The sequence below is a fragment of the Thamnophis sirtalis genome, unplaced genomic scaffold (assembly GCF_051295495.1).
Source record: "Thamnophis sirtalis isolate CommonGarterSnake01/CBP01778 unplaced genomic scaffold, rThaSir2_p1.2 scaffold_12, whole genome shotgun sequence".
Lineage (NCBI taxonomy): Eukaryota > Metazoa > Chordata > Lepidosauria > Squamata > Natricidae > Thamnophis > Thamnophis sirtalis.
The window spans coordinates 23,643,268-23,665,544 of record NW_028261392.1 but is presented as its reverse complement, the minus strand read 5'-3'; the positions used below and the strand labels follow the sequence as shown (position 1 = coordinate 23,665,544).

At 36.1% G+C, this 22,277-nt stretch overlaps 1 protein-coding gene across 3 annotated transcripts in view; it reads left to right on the top strand.

Annotated features, from left to right (window-relative positions):
- The window catches only part of TPP2 (tripeptidyl peptidase 2), a 51,528-nt gene that overhangs the window by 24,044 nt on the left and 5,207 nt on the right, over positions 1 to 22,277 (top strand). For 2 of the 3 annotated variants that reach the window (XM_087726503.1, XM_087726505.1), the window contains exons 12-26: positions 12 to 127; positions 1,352 to 1,520; positions 2,154 to 2,311; positions 6,493 to 6,569; positions 7,796 to 7,902; positions 8,195 to 8,349; positions 9,347 to 9,463; positions 10,982 to 11,082; positions 11,969 to 12,065; positions 12,316 to 12,453; positions 13,964 to 14,208; positions 15,266 to 15,344; positions 17,521 to 17,559; positions 21,795 to 21,940; positions 22,075 to 22,171. In XM_087726503.1, the coding sequence (XP_087582629.1) occupies positions 12 to 127; positions 1,352 to 1,520; positions 2,154 to 2,311; positions 6,493 to 6,569; positions 7,796 to 7,902; positions 8,195 to 8,349; positions 9,347 to 9,463; positions 10,982 to 11,082; positions 11,969 to 12,065; positions 12,316 to 12,453; positions 13,964 to 14,208; positions 15,266 to 15,344; positions 17,521 to 17,559; positions 21,795 to 21,940; positions 22,075 to 22,171 (1,841 nt within the window). The remainder of the gene's footprint in view (positions 1 to 11; positions 128 to 1,351; positions 1,521 to 2,153; positions 2,312 to 6,492; positions 6,570 to 7,795; positions 7,903 to 8,194; positions 8,350 to 9,346; positions 9,464 to 10,981; positions 11,083 to 11,968; positions 12,066 to 12,315; positions 12,454 to 13,963; positions 14,209 to 15,265; positions 15,345 to 17,520; positions 17,560 to 21,794; positions 21,941 to 22,074; positions 22,172 to 22,277) is intronic. The other variant, XM_087726504.1, reaches the window with a different exon arrangement.

Sequence of the window (22,277 nt, the reverse complement as noted above, 5' to 3'; positions counted from 1 at the left end):
TTTGATTACAGGACTCAAAGCTAATGATGTAGATTATACTGTTCACTCAGTCAAAAGAGCATTAGAAAATACAGCAGTGAAGGTGGATAATACCCATCTGTTTGCACAAGGACATGGTATTATTCAGGTAATTACTCTGGTGTTGAAAGAACAAAATCCCATATTTACAAGCTTTTGATGGAAAAAAATAATATTTAATGTCTTCATTCCTAATGTTGCATTCACAGATCTATTGTTCTCTACTTCTCCTCCCCTTGCCCCCCACCCCATGCATAATTAATTTTGGGGTGATGTTTCCTGTTTATTTTCACATAATTGTAATGATACTCTAATAGCTATATTATTAGCACTGAAATTATTAAGAGGGTTTTTTCGTGTATCTTGGTCCCATTTTTTCTTGTGTTGTTATTCTGTTTAAGAAATGAATTGTGAACACTTTACTGGCCATTAATTGTACTAACTCAATGGGACCTATTTCTGATTAACATGATTATGTAATGTAATCATATTTTGTTTTTTGGTGATTACACTGGCTCTTCTAAATTCTCTTTTCCCTAAAGTTAAAAAAAACAAAACACCTTTTTTTTCAACTTGGCGTTCCAGAAACAGGTGAAGATTTTCACTTGCTGAGTTGTTGGAGGATAGGTGGACAGAAATGTTAGCAGTATTGTCCTTGATGGTTATGGTTTTATGCTTAGAGTTGGGAATCTTGTTTTTATTATTTTAGTATCTAACATTATTGTATCAATCGTGCTTTGCTGTGATGAGCACATTGCACACGAAAATTGGAAAATAGATAGATGAATAAATACTTCGGTTACCCAGCTACCTTGAATGCACAGAGATCATCTATAATAGAATTTAGATTTTAATTTCTGAAAATGATCAATACAAATATGAAAGAGATTAAAAAGAGTTAAATGAGAATTTACAAAAAAGTTTCTGTGATGATTTTGTCTCAGCTGGTTAATCTCCTTATGAAAATGGCACCTGTAATGATTTTTAATTTAAGAAATATAAACATTTACCTTGCAATATAATTATTAGAAAGCTTTCTCTCTTAAGAGCAAACAATGACATTTTAAAATCACTTCCAAAGGTAACAGTTGAAAGATAGATTTACTTTAACTTTTTAGTCCTAAACTAAATAATCTGGTTTAGAGCCAATACTTCATCAGCTGATGATATTTAAAATTTTATTTAGTCCATTTGCCCAAGCTAGAGGAAACTTTGCTCCATGGAACTACTGTCAATCAGTATTATTTTGAGGCAGATGTAAACATGAATTTCATATTGAAGAAAATCTGGGTTAATTTTGATTTATTTATTTTTTTAATTCATTTTTCTCTAGGTTGATAAAGCCTATGACTACCTCATTCAGAACAAATCATTTGTTAACAACATAGGCTTTACTGTTACTGTTGGTTGCAAGCGTGGAATCTACCTCAGAGAGCCTTTTCAAGTAGCTGCACCTTTCGACCATAGTGTTGGAATAGAACCTTTATTTCCTGAGAATACAGGTAGAAATCAGCTGTTTTCATTACATATTTCCAAAGGTAGATATTGGGGAAGATTTGGGAGTTACCGCTATGAGATGGGCCACTCTATAAATTGTTTAAATTAATAAATTTGATAAAAATAGATAGAGGTGAATGATACTATGGAGCAAGAATAAGCTTAGGTTATTGTAGCAGCCTGTTGGTTGAGTTACCAGTTCCATCTTGGTCTATGGCCATGATGGCGAACCTCTGTGGGCATGCGAGCCATCGCCCTAGTTCAGCTCCACCACAAATGCATGCACACCTCCCGTAGGCCAGCTGGTCATCGGCTCTGACGCTCGGGAGTGTGGCATGCATGGGGTGTGTGCACGTATGTGCAAGGGGGACTGCAGGGGCGGGGCAGGATTCATGCATGGGAGCCAGGCACACATTGCATTTTGGGGGTTCAGACGTGCGCACTTTGGGCACTCACTCCGGAAAATGTTCATCATCACTGGTCTAGAGGTAGAGCAAATTCAGGGAAATTGGATTCCAACTTCTAGCGAGATAGGACAGTGTTGGCTGTGGGAATATAGCCATTTTCTGTTTAAATCCTTTAAATTTACTTTCTATCTAAAGGGATTAAAACTTAAAAGTTGCATGTTCTTGTTTCAGAAAATAATGAGAGGATATCGCTACAGCTTCATTTAGCTCTAACATCAAACGCTTCCTGGGTTCAGTGTCCCACTCACTTGGAGCTCATGAATCAGTGTAGACATATTATCATTCGGGTGGATCCACGTGGCCTCCGAGAAGGAGTTCATTATACAGAGGTATTGGTTTTGGTTCTCTTAGGCCTTATCTTTGACAACTCCCCTAAAGAGATACAGACATTTTAGATTTTAGGATTTTGTTCTCATCAGAAGTATCGTAATCATCCTACCTCTTCTTATAGATCAAAAGATGTAATAGGAATTACTGTTATTTGTCTCAGATTCACACTTGTGATAGGATTGTGGGGGAGAGATGTGGCTGAAAAAATAGTCTTTTTCATTATTTTACACTGTTGAGGTGGAAGGGGAAAATGGAAAATGAGCATTAAGGAAATATGTTAGGTAAGTTCCCCGTTGGGAGAGCGAGTACGTTCAGAGAAGCGTTGTGAGAGTTGTGTTGGAGAACACACAAACCGACATAGAGACACTGCAGTTTAGATAGGCTTTTACTTTCGTGGAAATAGAGGTATCAGAGTCCATCAAACAGTGCAAGTCATACACGGTTAAGACAATCAGTCTTCAACGTCTTTCAGTTAAGGGATAATTCAAATAACATAGTCCAGTATTATATAATCAGTTCAGTACACAAAGTTTGCTAGCAGTTGCAAAACTTACAACAGCTCACGGCACTTCCAGCTTCCAAAACAGGTCAGCCCAGCATCTAACGAAACAGAGAGAGAGAGCTAACAGAGATTCTGGCTCCCTCTTATGGCCGATTGAGGAAAACAGCACCCAATCACATTTTACAGTATGATTTAAAGAAACAGATACAACATTGTTACATGATTTATATATTGTCAACCCAACCGTTAGATTATATTCCTAACAAAACAGTCAGTGACTTATTAGCCAGCCATCAACACCCCCATCAACAAATAAAAACCCAGACACAACCATGTAAATGCTACACATTGAATAGCCCAAAGTACATATTCTACATTTCTGGTCCCAATGACCAATCCAGATTGGATCCTACAACATTATCCTGGGACATGTATATTTGCCTTCATTCGTGAGAGACATGGATGGCTTGCATGTCAAACACTTCGGTTTTGGGAATCCTTCGCAACACCAAGGCATCCACTTACAAACAAGTACATTTTCTACACCAATGCACTTGGAAAGGGTCTATTCCATGTAGCCTACAATACTGATCACCAGTGAACTTGGAGATGGAAAGACATATGACATAAGCATTCAGCAAACATATGTTAGAGATCTTAATCAATGATTGTCATCTAAGATCGGGCAAGTACAAACCAGCTATCAATATCCATAAGGAGGATTGTCTATCAGAACTAGTCAGCCACCTAGAGAATGTTACTGGGACCCTTGTAAAAGAAAGACAGACGAGAAAAAGGAAAAAATTTGAGGATAAAATTCAAAACTCCAAAACCTGTGTGAGTTTGGTCCATAATTTATCGAACAAACAAACCACTAGGAATTATGAATACTTGAACATGTTAATAACATGAGATGCCACACAAGAGAATTCATAGCAGCGTTAGAATCTATATTCAACAGAGTAGAGATAGAAGAGTCATAAAAATATGTTATCAGACAAAAAATATCAGCAATGCTGGTCACACACAAACAGTGCACTCCGCCCAATGGCGAAACGCACCTTGAAGGATGGGAGACACGATCAGGACATTATTATTTTACCTGCAGAAAAAGGTCACTCAATGGTGCTGATGAACCATACAGATTATGAAATGAAGGCATTCGCCCTGCTCAATGATTCCTCAGCATACAGACCAGCAAAGACATCAGAAATGAGAACGAGGACCACACAATTGAGTGCTTATCCCAGCCAACTCAAACAAAACAACTATATAATGGGAAAAGAATACTGGAAAATGAGAAATAGACACCTACGAAGATTTTAGGGACTCCCCAAGATGCACAAAATAGAAATCCCCCCTCAGATCTATTGTAACACTACAAGACTAAACTTGGCTAAACGACTGGCATAATGCATAAGCTTCCTGAACCCATCCTCAAATAGTACAGTGACATAATCCATACAATTTTTGACAAACTACAAGGCTTAAATGTGGCTCTTGACAAGATTATGGTCTGCTTTGATGAAGTGTCCATATTTATAGCCCTGCCTCCCTATTTAGCATACGAAGTAAGAGATAAAAACTAGAACAAGAATACAACACAGATCAGAGCAACTTAACCAGGACACAAATCATGAAGCTGCTCCAGAACTGTCAATATACCTTCTTCATGTTCAAAAGACAAATGTATGAGCAAATAATGAAAAGGGAAAGACTCACTGGAGAAGAGCCTAATGCTGGGAAAGATTGAGGGCAAAAGAAGAAGGGCACGACAGAGAATGAGGTGACTGGATGGAGTCACCGAAGCAGTAGGCATGAGCATAAATGGACTAAAAAGGATGGTAGAAGACAGGAAGGAACGTTGTCCATGGGATCACGATGGGTCAGACATGACTTCGCAACTAACAACAACAGCAACATGAGCAAATAAAAAGGATCCCCCATGGGATCCCCAGTATCAAGAATTGTTGCAGAAACTGTCCTGCTTGGACCATGCATTTCAAAACTACACCTCTAAATTTGGGTGCTGCTATATGATGACATGTCATCATCAAAAGAAATGCTGCACTGAAAAACTTTCATAACTTACTGAACTCTTATCTTCTGAGGCATACAATTCACAATGGAGGAAGAAACGCATAGACAATTACCATTTTTAGATGTGGTTTGTCAACAGGCAACTAGATGGGAGCCTGGAAACCACAGTTTATCACAACACCAAAAACATTCCACACATTCTTAGTTTCAACAATAACCATCCATTGTCACACAAAAAGAGGGGTGTATGGCAGGGTGAGAACCCACTGTAGTACCCGGCAAGCTAAACTGGAGAGCAGATACCTGCGTGAACAATTCAGACAGACATTATAGTATGCCTATTCAACATACAAGGGAGAGAAAGGGAGAAAGAAAGTGCAAGACCAACTATATGGCACACCCTGCCATACATTTCGGAAGCAGTAAAACGCAGCTTTACTGCAAGAGATCTGCAAGTGGGCACGGCACACCGCCCAGAAGCTACCATAGAGGACAAATCATACATTGCAAAGATCACTCGGAGGTGGGAGACACTTCTAATGCAGGGGTGCCAAACTCAAGGCCCGCAAGCTTCATCCAGCCCACAGGGCTGCCATGGAAACAGCGAAAGATTGGCCCACAGTGCCTCTGCCAGTGAAAACAGAGCTCCATTTTTGCTGCCAGAGGGTTGCAGGAGGACATTGCAGCGAAAAACAAAGCTTGAGAACCTGTTTTAGGTGCCAGAGCGCTCGGGCCACCACAGGTGCCCCCAACATGCGTGACATCAAGCTGGCCAAGCCTATCCTGGCCACACACACACATGTCCCCACTCTGAGGTCAAACACAATGAAATTGAGTTTGACACCCCTATTCTAATGTAATATACCAGATCTGCTGCATGGATTGTGCCTATGACTATGTAGAACAGACAGGGAGGAAAGCTATAACCACCTGATTGCAAAAACACGAGTGGTCAGACAAGGAGACCCAAACTCATTGGTAGCCTCACATTTTAGTGAACAAGGCATACATTCAATTTCGCAGCTACTAAGGTTGTTGGCTGTGCAGGGACAAAGATAGCCAGGGCAATGATTGAAATCTAGGAAACAGGCCCCTTTGTCAGTCAATAGGAGTGCTAATTATCACCAGCTTATCATGTACTTAGGAGCTGAGGACTTGCCAGCACAAGAAAACAACTTCCTACAACTTAATAACTAGCCATCAATACCTTGATCAACAAATATAAAGCCACACACAACTAGGCACCATACAAATACTATGCATAGACTAGCCTAAAAGCACACATTCTGGTAGAGAGTTCCCTGAGGATGGGCTCCAGACAAGTCCAAAATCTTGCAAGATTAAGCCTCTGGTTCCGGTGACCGACCCAGATTGCATCCTGCATTAAGGAAACATTCTGATTAAACTGAACTAATAATTTCTAGCACAGTGTATCAAATAAAGATACTAGCTCACTGTGAAGATTAAAATAAATTGGGAAAAAATCTTTTTCAAAATATTTAAATTGAGTTATAATGCTTAATGTACAGGTCAGAGTTTAAGGAAATTTCATTTGTAAACCTTTAATATTAAAGACATTGCCTTTTAAATATTGAAATATTAAAAATATGACAATTTGTTGTGTTTTCACTGCTTTAGGTCTGTGGTTATGAAATAACAATGCCCAACGCAGGACCTTTGTTCCGAGTTCCTATAACTGTTGTTATACCCACAAGGTACATGGATTTTTACTCTTGTCAGAAAATTTGTGCCAATGTTTATGGGGCAGGTTTGCTTTCTATTTCTGTTGTTCAATATACATTCCAAACAATAACAGTCAATAGAAATCAAATCCTTTTATATACTGTATATGGAGTTACACATTCTCAGCAATCTTGTTTTCAATTGTAGCCAGACAGTTGCCTTGGGAACGGTTGTTTGTCACAATATTTGTTCTGTAATAGAAAGGAAACTTTTCAATTTTTCTGTATAGCCAATTTTTGAAATTTTGTTTTTTACTTGTTTAAAAATGGTATCAAGAGCCAGAATCGTTTATGATCCTATCATATTTTACTTTTGTAAAAAAAACATTTTTTAATCAAAGACAGTATCTTATTGCTGTAATTATTTAAAATATTTTTGGACCACTATAACGGGCAAAACTCTTCCTATGTAGCCTTGCTGAAGTGCTTTTTAGATATGTTAGACCAGTGTTTTTCAACCTTTTTTGTGCAAAGGCACACTTTTTTCATGAAAAAAATCACGAGGCACACCACCATTAGAAAATGTTAAAAAAAATTAACTCTGTGCCTATATTGACTATATATAAAGTGTTTTTCCCACGGCACACCTTACACTATGTCACGGCACACTAGTGTGCCGCGGCACAGTGGTTGAAAAACACTGTGTTAGACTACAGCGTCTATAATAATAGTGTCATTCTGAATCTCTGGAAATACCAGCGAGGGTGAAATTGTTCAGAGATTGGGTTTTGTGTTTATGATTGCCTTCGAGTCAGTGTTGCCATTTGCTTGGGTAAGTTATACAATTTTGTTGGCAAGATTTCAGAACTCTCGGCAGCTTCCTAGGGCCGAGAGAGGCACCAACCCAAGTTCACCCAGTTGGCTGTGTGCCTCAGGTGAGATTAGAACCCACAGCCCCCTTATCTCTAGCCTTGGACCTTTATCACTATACCAAGATGGCTCTTGGTGTTCAGAGGTATAGCTTAAAAACATTAACAGCTATTCTCAGTTAGATACTATGGTGAAAGCCAGCTACTTTATATATATATATACATACAACACGCATACAAATATACATACAAAGACAACTATATATATAGTTAAGAATGACATGAATTTTTGTTTTTCAACCTTATTAAAATATTTAATATTCCAATTTATATTGATAATTTAAAGTGAGCTTTCTACAACTTAAAAAAATACATTTTTTTTAATCACAGGGTAGATGAAGCCTCAAACTTTGATCTCAAATTTACCAATGTTCATTTTAAACCTGGACAAATTCAGAGACACTTTATTGAAGTTCCATCTGGAGCAACCTGGGCTGGTAAGGTGAATCTATTGGATTCCTCTTGAAATCCATGAAGATTTTAGTATAGATATTGGAGGATGTTTTATTAAATATCTGAAATCTATCTGTAGCATTATATGTTCAGATTGAAAGTGTTTTTCATCAGTGTAATGGTGATTAGAACATTTATATTGTTTTAATAATAATGAACATATTTATTGCTGAAGAGTTAAATGCTGTGAATTTATCAATATTTTTCTGATACATATTTGCCTCATAGAAAGGAGCCTATAATATTAATATTAAAGTCATGCCTTTTCTTATTTAGAAATCTCAGTCTGTTCATCATCATCTGATGTAACTGCCAAGTTTATTCTCCATGCGATTCAGTTAGTAAAACAAAAGGCATACCGAAGCCATGAGTTCTACAAGTTCTGTTCAATACCAGAAAAAGGATCAGTCACTGAAGCATTTTCAGTATTAGTAAGTTCCTTGAATTAAGAACCTGTCATTTATATGCTACATTGATACATGATAAATGTCAATCATAATGTGCTCAGCTTGAGAGCGACTTATAGGTTGTATAGAATAGTGTTTCAACTAAGATTCCTATTTGAATATTGTAAATACTGGTTGCCTGCTACACTTTCATTGTGAAAATCCTACATGTCAACTATAGAATGTAAGGCAATACTAACTTTAAAAACTAATGTAATGTGCCTGAACAGTGAAACTAATATAAAGACATTGCATTTCTACTTTTTTACATTTTTAACAATGCTTCTCATTATTACGGATTTTTACAAGTCAATCCGGAGCCTGTTTCTTGGCAGTAGAGGCCTTTCCTGAAGGCCTCTGACAACAAAATAGTTCAGAGGCAATGCACTAGGCAATGCACGCTAGCAGCGGCAAGCAGCGACAGAAGTGGGCCGGCAGCGGCCACATGTTCAGAGGCAATGCGCTAGGCAATGCACGCTAGCAGCGGCAAGCGGCGACAGAAGTGGGCCGGCAGCGGCCACATGGGCTCCTGCTGGGTGGGGCTGTTGGTGCCACCGCTGCAAAGTAAAACAATGGAAGATATCTGCCGAAAATAAGACCTGGTGCCTCTTTTGGAGACAAAATATCTATATCTTATTTTCGGGAAAACATGGTAGTAAGAAGAGCACTCCTTACTAGCACTGATGATGTTACCTAGTTAGGGTAATGAAACGTCTGCAAGAAAACAGGCAAGCTCAGAGAGCACCAAGGACTCCTCATTTCAACCCTGAGCTACAAATATTTATTGGTAAACTTGAATGGTTTGATTTAGTCATCGCTAAGAATTGCAAGTTATTTATAGTTCAGCATCCATATTCTCCTTGGTTTATGACTATTTTTGCTAAGAGCTGGGATGCAAAATGTTTATACCCTGGGATGAGGAGATGAGGCTTAGAGGGGAAGAAGCCTTGAAATAAATTTATTTTTCTTTTCCTACCAACAGGAGGGAAGAACAATTGAAATTTGTATTGCCCGATGGTGGGCAAGCCTCAGTGATGTTAGTATTGATTATTCCATTTCTTTCCATGGCATAGTTTGCACTACATCTCAGTTGGACTTTGTAAGTATCACAATTTGCTTTTTTTTTGAAATTCTGTTCGTTTTTAAAATGTAGCATTGTTAAAATCATAAGTTAGTAGTATTCGTAAATGCCCAGCCAAATTTCATGGAAGTATAGGTGGTGTTTTTTTTCTTCATTAAAAATGGTTGAAATCACACTAAATTTCAGTAATCTTACTCCAGTGAGATGATTTAGAGGTAAATAATATTGCCCAGAATTGACCAGTTTTATTAGATTAATCATTTTAGTTTTGGATGTGTAAATGGGTTAAGGCAGTGGTTCTCAACCTGTGGGTCAGGACCCCTTTGGGGGTCGAACGACCCTTTCACAGGGGCCACCTAAGACCATTGGAAAACACATATTTTCAAAAAAAATACAGAAAATATTTTTATGGATGGGGGTCACCACAACATGAGGAACTGTATTAAAGGGTTGCGGCATTAGGAAGGTTTAGACCCACTGGGTTAAGGGGTCCTTGAAGTTTTATGGCATTTATCTATGGTATCATACCTGCTCCAGTTATATCCCTAGAAAAGAACGACTCTTGACTTTATTTGGTTGAAGTGATAGGTTCTTTTACTAAGGATTAGTGGTTGCAGCAAAAGCAAGGCTAGATCTGAGTATTCCTGCACAAACATACAAAGATTCTCCTTCTTTGTGGCCCTCCCCATGACTGGACCGTCAGTGTCCAGGACTCCAGTGGAAGGCCAGCTTGATGTTTTGGGAACCGCTTTGATTGTAGGCATGTCTCAGAGAAGCTTCACGTTCTTTCCCAAGCTAAGCATCCTTGAGGTTGTGGAATTTGGCTGCTAAGCAATGTCCTCCCTCCTCCCTTACACCCCCCTTCACACCACCTGCATAATCTCCCTAACTTCCTCTGCCCTGCTCCCTCTATTTACGGCAGGATGCCAACAAGCTTAGAGATGCATAGTGAAGATGGTAGAGCTGACATATGGTGTATTGTCAGCTCTTAAGGGGAAGCACCTTGGAAAAGCATGACGTGTATATATATGTATATATATCCTCCCATATTTGGGCATACCAGGGGTTGTGACACTAAATACATACTTATTTCCCTGGCTCAGCTGATAAAGGAGGAGAATCTTGTGGCTTAGTGGTTAACACAACTGCCTAATATGTAATACAGCACAGGTTCAAATCCCAGTAAGGGTATGGCTAGCTGATGAGAGCTAAATAGCTTGAGATAGATCTATACCAGTCTCCCTTTATTTATTTATCAGCACAAATACAACACAAATGTAACAAAGGCAACAGTAAAAATATTGGCTTTCTGTCTGGATGGTCTCTTGTGATGATCTATAGACAGAGAAAGGAAGCAGTATGCCTCCTCCCATATTTGGGCATACCAGGGGTTGTGACACTATACATACATACATACATACATACATACATACATACATACATACATACATACATACATACATACATACATACATTGTTGGCCTAACATTAATCTGAAATTCATTTCAAATAAACTTTTTCATTCTTTGATTATAGCATGCTTCAGAAGGCATAGTGCGTTTTGATGTTCGGGCAACACTGAAATACGAAGATATTGTGCCTTGCATAAATCTCAAATGCTGGGTTCAAACACTAAGGTACTATAAGAAATTTAGATTCAAATAAGTGTAATTCATAGTGAAATTAATAAGTTATACTGTAGTTAGTAAGATTAAATAACTTTCTATCACACTAAATATAAATATAAAGTAAATTTAATATTTGAGAAAGATATTCTGTTTATTTTAAGTATGTAATCATTGGAAGTCTGTTGAATGTTTAAATAAAGATTTAATTAATGATTTAATGATAATGTTTAATGATTTAATTAAAAACTGTAAATGGGATTACACCTTGCCATCAAGACAGCTAATATATATCTGAAGCAGATTGTTTTGGTCTTAACATTTTTGAAATAATCAAGACAGCCTGGTTCATGTTTAATATGAGAAGGTCTGTTTCTGAGACAGTTTGAATTTGAAATATTTTTCCCTGTAAGTCTGGGTTTTGTGTTATTATCTGAACTTCCCAGAGTTGCCACAAGCTGCAAGATGGGTGACATAAATTTAATCAATCAAATAAAAATAAATAAAAAGTTAAGATAGTTAAATTGTGTCTAACAGAATTAAGCGTAAGCATATCTTAAGCTAGTAAGTGTACTGGTGTATATGTACAAGTTTTAAAATTGAATTGTACAAGAAGCAAAGGATGGAAACTAATCAGAGAGAGAACCAATCTAAGGAGAAATTTCCTCACAGAAACAATTAATCAATGGAATGACTTGCCTCAAAAAGTTGTAGGTGCTTCAACACTGGAGATTTTTAAAAAGAATTGGACAGCCATTTGTCTGAAATGGTCTAGCACTTCCTGCTTGAGCAAGAGTTGGAACTAGAAGACCTCCAAAGTCCCTTCCAATTCTGCTATACTGTTATTCTTTAAAACCTTACCCTCATTTTTCTCCTAATGTGTATTGTTGAATTGCAGACCAGTGAGTGCTAAAATAAAGCCTTTAGGATCCCGAGATGTATTGCCAAATAATCGACAATTATATGAGATGATTTTGACATACAATTTTCATCAAGTAAGTCTGAGTTATTTAACTGGATCTAACTCAATAAAATGATTTTTTAATGGAATATTGTAATCCACCCAGAGTCACTTGGTGGCTGTATAAATTTGTTTAATAAACAAATGTAATAATAAATTATGAGCCACCTGGGGTCATTTAGAGTCAAATGGCAAGCAAGCTTAATAAATTACCATTGTCAGTATCAATAATAACAACATTTAATATTGTTTTTAAATGCCTTTATCATTTTATTTTTCTTCAGCCCAAAAGTGGAGAAGTAACTCCAAGTTGTCCCTTGCTCTGTGAACTCTTATATGAATCAGAATTTGACAGTCAATTATGGATTATCTTTGACCAAAATAAAAAATTAATGGGATCAGGTGATGCTTATCCTAACCAGGTATGCCAATATGTTTGAACTCATTTTTATATGATTTCATAGTTTTTTTTTAATTTTAGGATGTAGTGTTTGCCATGTTTATGCAAATAAATATTTAAAAATTAGATATTTTTTCATTCTCAAGTTGAATTTCCATTCATTTACTGTATATACTATTCTTCATTTCTTATGCAACTACTACTACTACTTGTAAATATTATAAAGAATAACTTAAGGTTGTTCTGATAAATAAAGCTGCTTCTTGAATAAGTTGTTTGATTTTATAAATTTATTATAAATCTGACTAGTGTATAGCAGGAAATGTAAGCAGCTTTTATCTGTTGAACTGGGAAAAGATGGGTAGTTAGATAGATTAGATACGGGATTGATGCATCCTTGAAAAATTAAGAATCTGCTTTAAATATATACGGCCTTTTATTCTATGGTTTGGGCACAAATGCCTACCTAGCTTCTGCTAATGCATGGACAGTGATAACATCCTGTGGAAGGATAGAATAAGTCGCAGCTTAGGTTATAAGTGATAGAAACATAATTTCAATGAAAACCACAATCCCATATTAGGCTATTCTGCAAATGGATAGGGTAGTATTCCATCCATTAATAACAGTCAAGCTCTTCTACAATTCTAAAAGGTTTCTGATCCAAATAAATGAACAAAAGCATAAAACTTCAAGATTTTATGTATTAACCTTGCTTACCCTGTATGAACCATTTTCTCTTAAAGCAATATAAATATTATTAAACAGATGAAATGAGAATTTCTTGGCCAAGCATTTGCCATTAAATTGAACCACTCACAGAAGCCTTTTGATGGACGGGCATGGAGGACGGTTCTACATCAGTTTGTAACTTCAGAGATTAATAGTATTGAGAGAACTTCTAGAATTGCAAGGCCAGAAGGGCAAGGATCTGCAAAAAATCAAATCTCCAGCTGAAACTCCTAATAGATTTTAGTCCCTTTTACAGATAGAAAGAACATTTTGTGCTTATGTAAGGAATGTTCAGGATCCAGTTAAGTCAAATTTAAATAGGTTATACAGAATACAAATTTACCTTTTATAAAAAATATGCAACAGGAAATAGGCATCATAAAATTTGATACTATAATTCAAGTACATAATATTCAAACCTAAACATATATTTATGTTCATAGTGGCAAATCTGTAATTTAATTTGATGAAGACTTGAAAAAGGCCTCCCCTCTAATATTAGAAAAAGAATTTAGAATTTAAGACTGGAAATACCATTTACCTTGTGATTGGAAGGGATTTGGGTAAATTTTTTTGTTAGATTTTTTTTTCCAAAGAATTTAGTAAGAAATTCCCTCTCTGGACTTCAAATGTCCAAGTTTAAGTTTTGCATACTTAGCAGTGACATGCTTTGTGAAAATATTCTACTTCAATTAGAAAGGAATAGTGTAAAGTTGAACTGGAGGAAATTTTATTGTGTGTTAATCTTCTTCATCAAATAAGTATGAGTCTAGGTACTAAAGAATTGCTCTTTTCCCTAGTATTCCCTGAAACTGGAGAAAGGAGATTATACCGTGCGACTACAAATCCGTCACGAGCACAGCAGTGAGCTGGATCGCATCAAAGACCTTCCATTTATTGTCTCCCACAGACTGTCTAATGCACTGAGTTTAGATATATATGATACCCACAGTCAGGCTCTCTTAGGGAAGAAGAAAGCAAACAGTATATCTCTGCCACCAAATCGCACACTGCCATACTTTGTTACTTCTTTGCCAGATGACAAGTAAGTTATGTTGCTTTTGTGGCACATAGCATGCAAAGCTTTGATTAGTAACTCTTCTGAACTTTCAAACTTGGGTAATTTAAGATAAAAATATTTATTTGTAACCTGTGCCTGCAGGCACTAGGATCTGCCCTAACCTTTCCTCTCCAGAAATAAATAAAAATAAATAAAAATATTTATTTCTAACCTGTGCCTGCAGGCACTAGCATCTAACCCTAACCTTTCCTCTCCAGTGCCCATGTTTCCATATATTTTCTTAATCTGTCTTCCCTTAATGTATTAAATCTAAAGTAATCACTTTTTGCTAATAGATAGGGAGGCCTTCCACTGAGGATCTGTGACAGGCCTGTCAAACTGGCGTTCCACAGGCCGAATGTGTCACATGTAGGCCACGCGTACCCCAGCTCCGCAAAGGCAAAATCAATCGCAATATGTCACGATATGTCACGTGATGCAGTTGAGTTTGGCACCCGTGGTCTATGACAATTTGCTGTGGCCAACTCACCATGGACAATTCGCCCCCGGCCAGCTTGCTGTGGCCAACTTGCCGCAGGGCAAGTGTTACACTAATATCAAAAAAAAAGATGGTGGATTATAATCAATAAAGAAAGGATGCAAAAGAAGGGACAGAATGAAATGTGAATGGCAAGAATTTAAATATTTTTTTATTTATTTTAAATAATTAAATGGGATTGTCCCACTGCAAATTGGCCTTGACAAGTTGGCCCGTAGCAAGTTGGCCTTGGTGAGTTGGCCCCAACAAGTTGGCCATGGGAAGTTATCCCATTTTGTTCCACTGAGGTTACTGGAATGAGCAGAGCTGGGGATTTTTTTAAACTCTTTTGAGTGGGATCAAGGATTCAAATAGGTCGCTTCCAGAGTCGTCCTATTCCCATCCTCAACCTTAACCCCCTTCATCCTTATATATTGGGCTTGACGTTGTATTGCTGAAATTTAAGTTCAATTTGCAGTTGAATTAAACACTTTTTTCAATGGGGAGGTTCAAAAATGAGAGTGTGAGCATGAATTTAAAATATTTTGCTTGTTCGTTTGTTAGAGTACCTAAAGGAGCAGGTCCTGGATGCTATCTTACAGGATCATTGACGCTTTCAAAGGCAGAACTTGTAAAGAAAGTGGTGAGTAAAAAAAAAAGCCTAAACTCAAATTTGTTTTGTGTTGTTTTTTAAAAAAAGGTAATTGAAATTGACAAACTTGTGTGAAAATGATTTTGAACAGAGTAATCCAGATTTTTTAAAGTTTTTTTTTTCCTGAAGTCTCTTGAAAAGATTCAAATACTAAATGCCATTTTCTTTATTGTTTAAATACAACTGCCTTTCAGTTCTGTTTGGACTTGAATTTTTGCTATTTTTACGGTAATTTCCAGCACCTTGTTACAGATTGTATGTTAACATGCTACATTGCCTTTAATAATTTCTGTAATATTATTTTATCCAGCTGCATACCTTGGGGTTTCACTTCAATCTAAAAAATATAGTGTTAGTTATTCAGGTTATATTAAAATAGTTGCTATCTAGCATCCATTTGCTGACTAGGAAGTACTTCCTTATTTTAGGCCAAGCTTTTGTTGATGAGACACTTCATAAGCTTTCATTTTGCTATCAGCAGAAGTAGCCTACAACACTGCATTCTAACTACTGTGCTACTACGGCTCTATAAAGCTATAGTCCTATTATACTAAATAAAAGATGCAAGTATTTATTACCAAGTAAACATTTGTTTACCAATAGTGCATCCTCAAAGTAATTCATTTGTTATTCAGTACACACATATACATATTTATTTCATATTAAAATGTCATAGAGTCAAGCTAAATGTATCTTCCACACTTGGAATATAGGGAATATGTCTGATCAGTGAGTTTCCAAAACAATTTGGCTTAATATAATTGATAAGGTTTAGGAATTGATTTTACCAGCTTACCAATTGATTTATTAATAATTCATCCTAAAAAGTGTCCACTGTTCATATATTGGTTATTTTCCATCTGAAAATGTTTTTTTAATCTAGATTGTGGTAGTATAGGTAAATTAAATAATTGTATTTGAAATTGTAACTCTTTGCCAATTAGACTATTGAGCCCATTCAATTTGACAAAATAAGTGGTAACTGTATAGATACTGAAGAAAGATTTTAGCAGTGGTTAAAATAATTATCTTTTTCCCCTGCTCTGCCCCTTGGAGGGAGGTAATGTTATTCTTAGAATACTGCATTTATGATGTTTCTTCTGCCTGCTTATTATAGAAAAGATTATTATTACTAATTTAGTTAGAGAATTTTTCCATGCCTCTTAGTTTCGTCTTGCTTTAAATATTTCACAAACCATAGACGATTTTGGTGCATTGCAGCTAAGATGAAAACATGTCAGAGTCTAGCATATTTTTTTAAATATAGAAAACCATGTCTAGCATGCTTTTGTTCAAAAATTAATTACTGATGATTTAAAACATAGTTTCCAGATTATACTAAGTCAAATATATTTATATATGATTAATATTATTTGTTAAAACCAAGTGATATTTCTATACAGGTTTTTTTTGCTTTTCATGTGAAAGAAATAGGGTAATTTCACTAATATAACAACAGTGTTGTGTATAGTAAAGCTGCGATCTAGAACAACGGCCCTCAACCTTTTGAGTACTAGGGACTAGTTCCCTGAAGGAGGTTTCTCCGCGGACCAGAAGGGGCCGCAATTTCGCATGCTACCTGCATCCCGTGGGTGGGGCTTCGCTTGTTTGCGCGTCTCGGTTTCTGTCATGCCACAGCCCAGTGCCAGTCCACAGACAGGAGGTTGGGGACCCCTGAAAATTAATTGTAGTATAGGTACTATAAACAAGTCAGAGTATATATAGAAAAAAATCTAAAATTGGCTTGAATGATTGATAGTTCTTCAAAGTCCTATGGTAGAGTTTTTAATCTTCTCTTTCCATGAGACTTACCCCAATGTTGTATTACCTCTAAACTCAATGAAAGTGGAAAGTTTAAGAAAGCCATTGCAGTTCATTGAATTTTAAATGGGAATGTGTGCAAGGAGTAAGAGTTAGTTACATTCTCTATTGTTGGGTTTCCAAATATTGGGATTTATTTAAATCAAGATTTAAATCAAATCCTTAAATAGCATAACATTTGTGCTTTGTGTTTTTTAAAGCTAAAATATTGGGATTTAGAAGTATGTTTTAAAGGGAACAAGACATTTAGTGTTCTTCAGTAGTCAATAAAAACTTGATAGGTAGTGTCTCCATTCTATAAGAGTTTTGTGGATATTTTCTTACAGTATGTTGTTCTAACTCCCAGGGGCAGTCTTCAGCAAAGCGGCAAGGAAAGGTTAAAAAGGTACTGAATGCCAGTTTTTAAAAGATGTATTTAAGTATTTTTGCCTATCATTTAAAGCAATATACTTAGTTATTTCTATCTTTTAGTTACCTTTTATGCAGCTTAATTATTCATATTTTTAAACAGTAAAATAGCATATTATTAGTTTAGCATGATAGTAATGATATTCTGTGATGGAAGCATTTAATATCTTATCCTACAAAATGATCTTTCTTTTTTTAAAAAAAATTACGCATAGCTCTTACATACTATTGCCATATGAAAACCACAGATTGTAAGATTGTGCAGGGTAAGGAATATTAGTACAGTACCATGGTAAGCGAATTCTCTTTGCTTGCCAGCAGTGTCCTCCTCCTTCATTAGAAACAACAAGTGCCAATGAAACTATATGTATCAGAGGCCCTTGTAGCAAAGAGGGACGTTTTGTTTATTTTGTGATTTTTAATAGTGTAGTGTTAAAGGTTGAGTTGATTAAAAGATTGAAAAATCAATATTATACCACTCTAGCCAAATGTTGACTGCTCTAACCTGTTCTGACCCAGCTCCCCAAACACAACAGACCCTCTGCAGTGAACTCAAAAGATTCCTTTATTAAGGAATCCCTCTCTCTCTGCAAGCTCCATTCTCTCTTCCCCCTTTGAGTTCTGAGGTTCCCTGAATGCTGACCCTGACTCCCACGCCTCCTTCTCTGATTTGGCTGCTGGAGGAGTCAGCGGGCAACAGGCCACAACATAACCATTGAAGCTGTATTTGGTTTAAGGACAGAATTTATTGGAGATTGGTTAAAAAGCTTTGAAATTAGTCACTATCTCAAATAATAGAAACATTACCCGCACCTCGCCTCATATCTGAGAAATGATGCTGCATTTCTCAGATACCATCTGCATTTTCCCTTCACATACCCACCCTCTTTGACTTAGGAATGGGGTAGGATGTGTAATCAGCTGGAGTCAGGCACCATCTTGGAAGAATGGGTTGTCATTCTTTGACATACAATTTTAAGTGTTTGTTTCCTATAATATTGACAATCACCTGCTGAGTCAAATTAAAATTGCTGGTCTAAGCCAGATGCAGTGTAGGCTTGTGAAAGAGGAATCTAGAGCATTAATGCTATCTTGTATTTGTGAATATCCCTGCCACAATACAGTATGTGTTCTTATATTTATTTAGCTTACCTAGTTTAGCTGCATGTTTTATGGATGGAATTGTGGAGATTGACGGATTCCTGTAGAAAAGTAATATTTTATTTACATGTTTTACTCGGTTGAGACAGCTCCGGGCTAAAATATCTGTGGGTGGTTTTTTTCCTGTAATAGTTAATAAAACATTATTTGTTTACTTAACACTTTTTGCTAAAGTGTTTGCTTCTAAGGTAGGCCTGATAAAGGAATTCTGATATAATGACTTGTATTTTGGACATTTTTCTTTGACTGATATAGAGTCCAGTCCAACTGGAACTGGAAGGAACTAAAACACTGATGGGAAAGAAGGAATTCACAGAGATGCCTTATTGCCCATAAAGCATTTAATAATACATCCCCATTCAGCCTTTTTATGTTTTAGAAGCTGACCCAATTTTGCTACTAATGTCTTTGGTTTGTTGTAGATACACCTATTACTGAAAGTATTATTAAAACTGTATCTTTGAAAACCACTGTTAGACTTATTTTACATCTTGTCAAAATGATTAAGTGGCTTAAAAACCGAAATGTGAAAGACTTTTGGAGAAATTTGGCTACTATTTCATTCATGGGTCAGATAGCTAGTGTTACAATATAATGATGAATTTTAATTTACCTTTAAGTAATACTTTAGCAATAGCAGTTAGACTTATATACCGCTTCATAGGGCTTTCAGCCCTCTCTAAGCAGTTTACAGAGTCAGCATATTGCCCCCACAATCTGGGTCCTCATTTTACCCACCTCGGAAGGATGGAAGGCTGAGTCAACCTTGAGCCGGTGAGATTTGAACCGCCGAACTAGCAGTCAGCTGAAGTGGCCTGCAGTACTGCACTCTACGCACTGCGCCACCCCAACTTTGTTGGGATATGTCAATTATATATATCAAGGATCCCCAAACTTCAGTTCATTGACTCTCTCAAGAAGTTTCAGATTGTTACCAATCCCCAAACATTTATTACATAAAATATACACTACTTTAATAGTAGTAAATAATAATAAGAACAATATCAACTCCTTGAATAGTTCCAAGATCACATGGGTCAATATTGACCACTTTGGAGAACACTGATATAGATTTGCTATAGAAATATAAGAAATCGGCCTCGTGGGGACAATATGTGTACATTTTGGTTTTCTTCCACAGTTGAGTTTATAAGGTCATTTGTAAACAACCTTATAAATAAGGGTATTTTTATATATTATACATTTGTATAATGTATGTTTGTGTGTTACACATTTTTGTTATTGTAAAGCACATTAAATTCAATTACCAACTCTGGGATAAATCAGGATTCAAACAATTGAAGCTGTGATATACTATCTTGGCTTTTTTTGAAGACAGTAGCCATATTTTCTTGTTGAGTCAAATGAGATGGGAGGAGGCTAAGAGAGTAGATATACAGGCAGATGTCTTAATTATATTTTGACTTATTAAGTGAAGATACTCTCCAAAAGCTGCCACTGAGTCTTTCATAATATTGTTAGCTTTTTTTTGGGGGGGGGGGGGGTATCGTTTAAAGTGACTCACCTCTTCCTTATATTAGATACCACTGACTGCATGACATAGTTTTTCAAGATTCGAGGAAATTCCTCCAAATGTTCCTCTTCTCTTGGATTTCATTTTTTTAGGTTTTTCTCAAGTAATTTTACTTTTATTTCAAAAACTCTTTAAAGGTTTGCTCTTTTTGAAAAAATCTTCCAAGAAGATACAGAAATTCGGATTTGTAGGACAAAAGAAATACCTTTTCTTGCCAAAATAGGGACAAAATGAAATGTGAATGACTGACATACATACATACATACATACATACTTACTTACTTACTTACTTACTTACTTACTTACTTACTTACTTACTTACTTACTTACTTACATACTTAAATAATTCAATTGTCCTATGGCGAGTTGGCCATGGCGAATTGGCTGCAGTGAATTGTCCCACTCTGTCCCAAACTATTTAATCACAAGAAATTTCCCCTGGGAAAAACTGTTTTAGCCATAACCTTGCAAATTAATATTATCTCAATCTGTTTTTATAGACTTTGTACATTCTCTTTTTCATATGCCACCATGATGTCCACAGATTTACTGAGACATGTGTAAATTGTAATGTGTAATATAGAATAATACATAGGGCAACAGGGAAATACTTGCAGCATTTTTTAAAAGGTTTTATCAAATACTGAGATTTTTAGACCCTTAAAAGATGTGATTCTATGCTTCCAAAAACCAGATATTGGTCAAAATATCCATCATTCCAATTTAACTTGTAAAATATATATATATATTCATTTTATACTGTGGCAGATCTTTTTAAAAAAATAAAAGAATAGGTTAGAACTATGATGATTATTGCTTGAATATTTAAGTATGTTTTACCATATTATGATTTCATCCAATCCCTTTTGAATAATAAAATACCTGAATTGAAATTCTGCCTAAAATATTGAATAATGCATAATTTCCTCAGAAACCACAGTAATATATTATTAGCCATGAGGCCACATCCTAATATAAAATACAATAATAAGACTACATGTCTTAATAGAATGCTAGCAATATACTTTAGATCAGGGGTCTCCAACCATAGCAACTTTAAAATTTGTGGACTTTAACTCCCATAATTCCTCAGGCTGCTTTGCTGTCCACAAGTCTTAAATTTGCCAAGGTTGGAGACCCCTGCTTTAGATTGGTTTAGGCTTTACAACATATACTCTTATCATCTGAGGAAAAAAGTCTCATGGTTAACAATGCCAATTAATTTTTTTTTCAATAGTCTGCTGTATTTTTCCACAAAAGAAGATGTAGGTTATATGACATTAAACTTGAGGCTAATCAGTTTGTTGAGGTGCAACTCATGTGAAATATTTCTGGAATGATTATTAATCATTAAGATGATTTGAACTATTCTTTGGACCAAATCTGTTCTAGTCCTCTGAGGCTTCAGAAGGTTCTGAATGATCATATACACTCTTCTCAGTTTTTATAAGGTATGTTTTGTGAGAAAGAAAATATTAATACTTATTCTGACCATATAGCTATGCTTTTTACTCTAGGATATAATTTCAGTTCATTATCATTTGATCCCATCCCCAATAAAAAGTAAGAATGGAAGCAAGGATAAAGAGAAGGATTCAGAAAAAGATATAAACAATGAATTTGCAGAAGCTTTAAGAGATTTAAAGATACAGTGGATGACAAGGTATGTTTAAGATTTTTGTTGCCGTATCATGTCCTTGAAGAACCAACATATTGGTGCAAATTGTGTTTCTTTTCCACCATGCCTTCGTTATAGACCACTAGAGTTAGCATTTTCATTAATACATTTATTTTTAGGTTTGATACCAGTGATATATACAACGAACTGAAAGAGACCTTCCCTAACCATCTCCCCTTATATGTCGCAAGACTTCATCAACTGGATTCTGAAAAGGTGCGGCCCATTTTCTTTTTTAAAACATCTTTCATTTTAAATCCACTGAGCCGTCTCTAAGCCCCAAATAGACAAATGGTCCCTAATTCAGTGCTCTAAATCAACT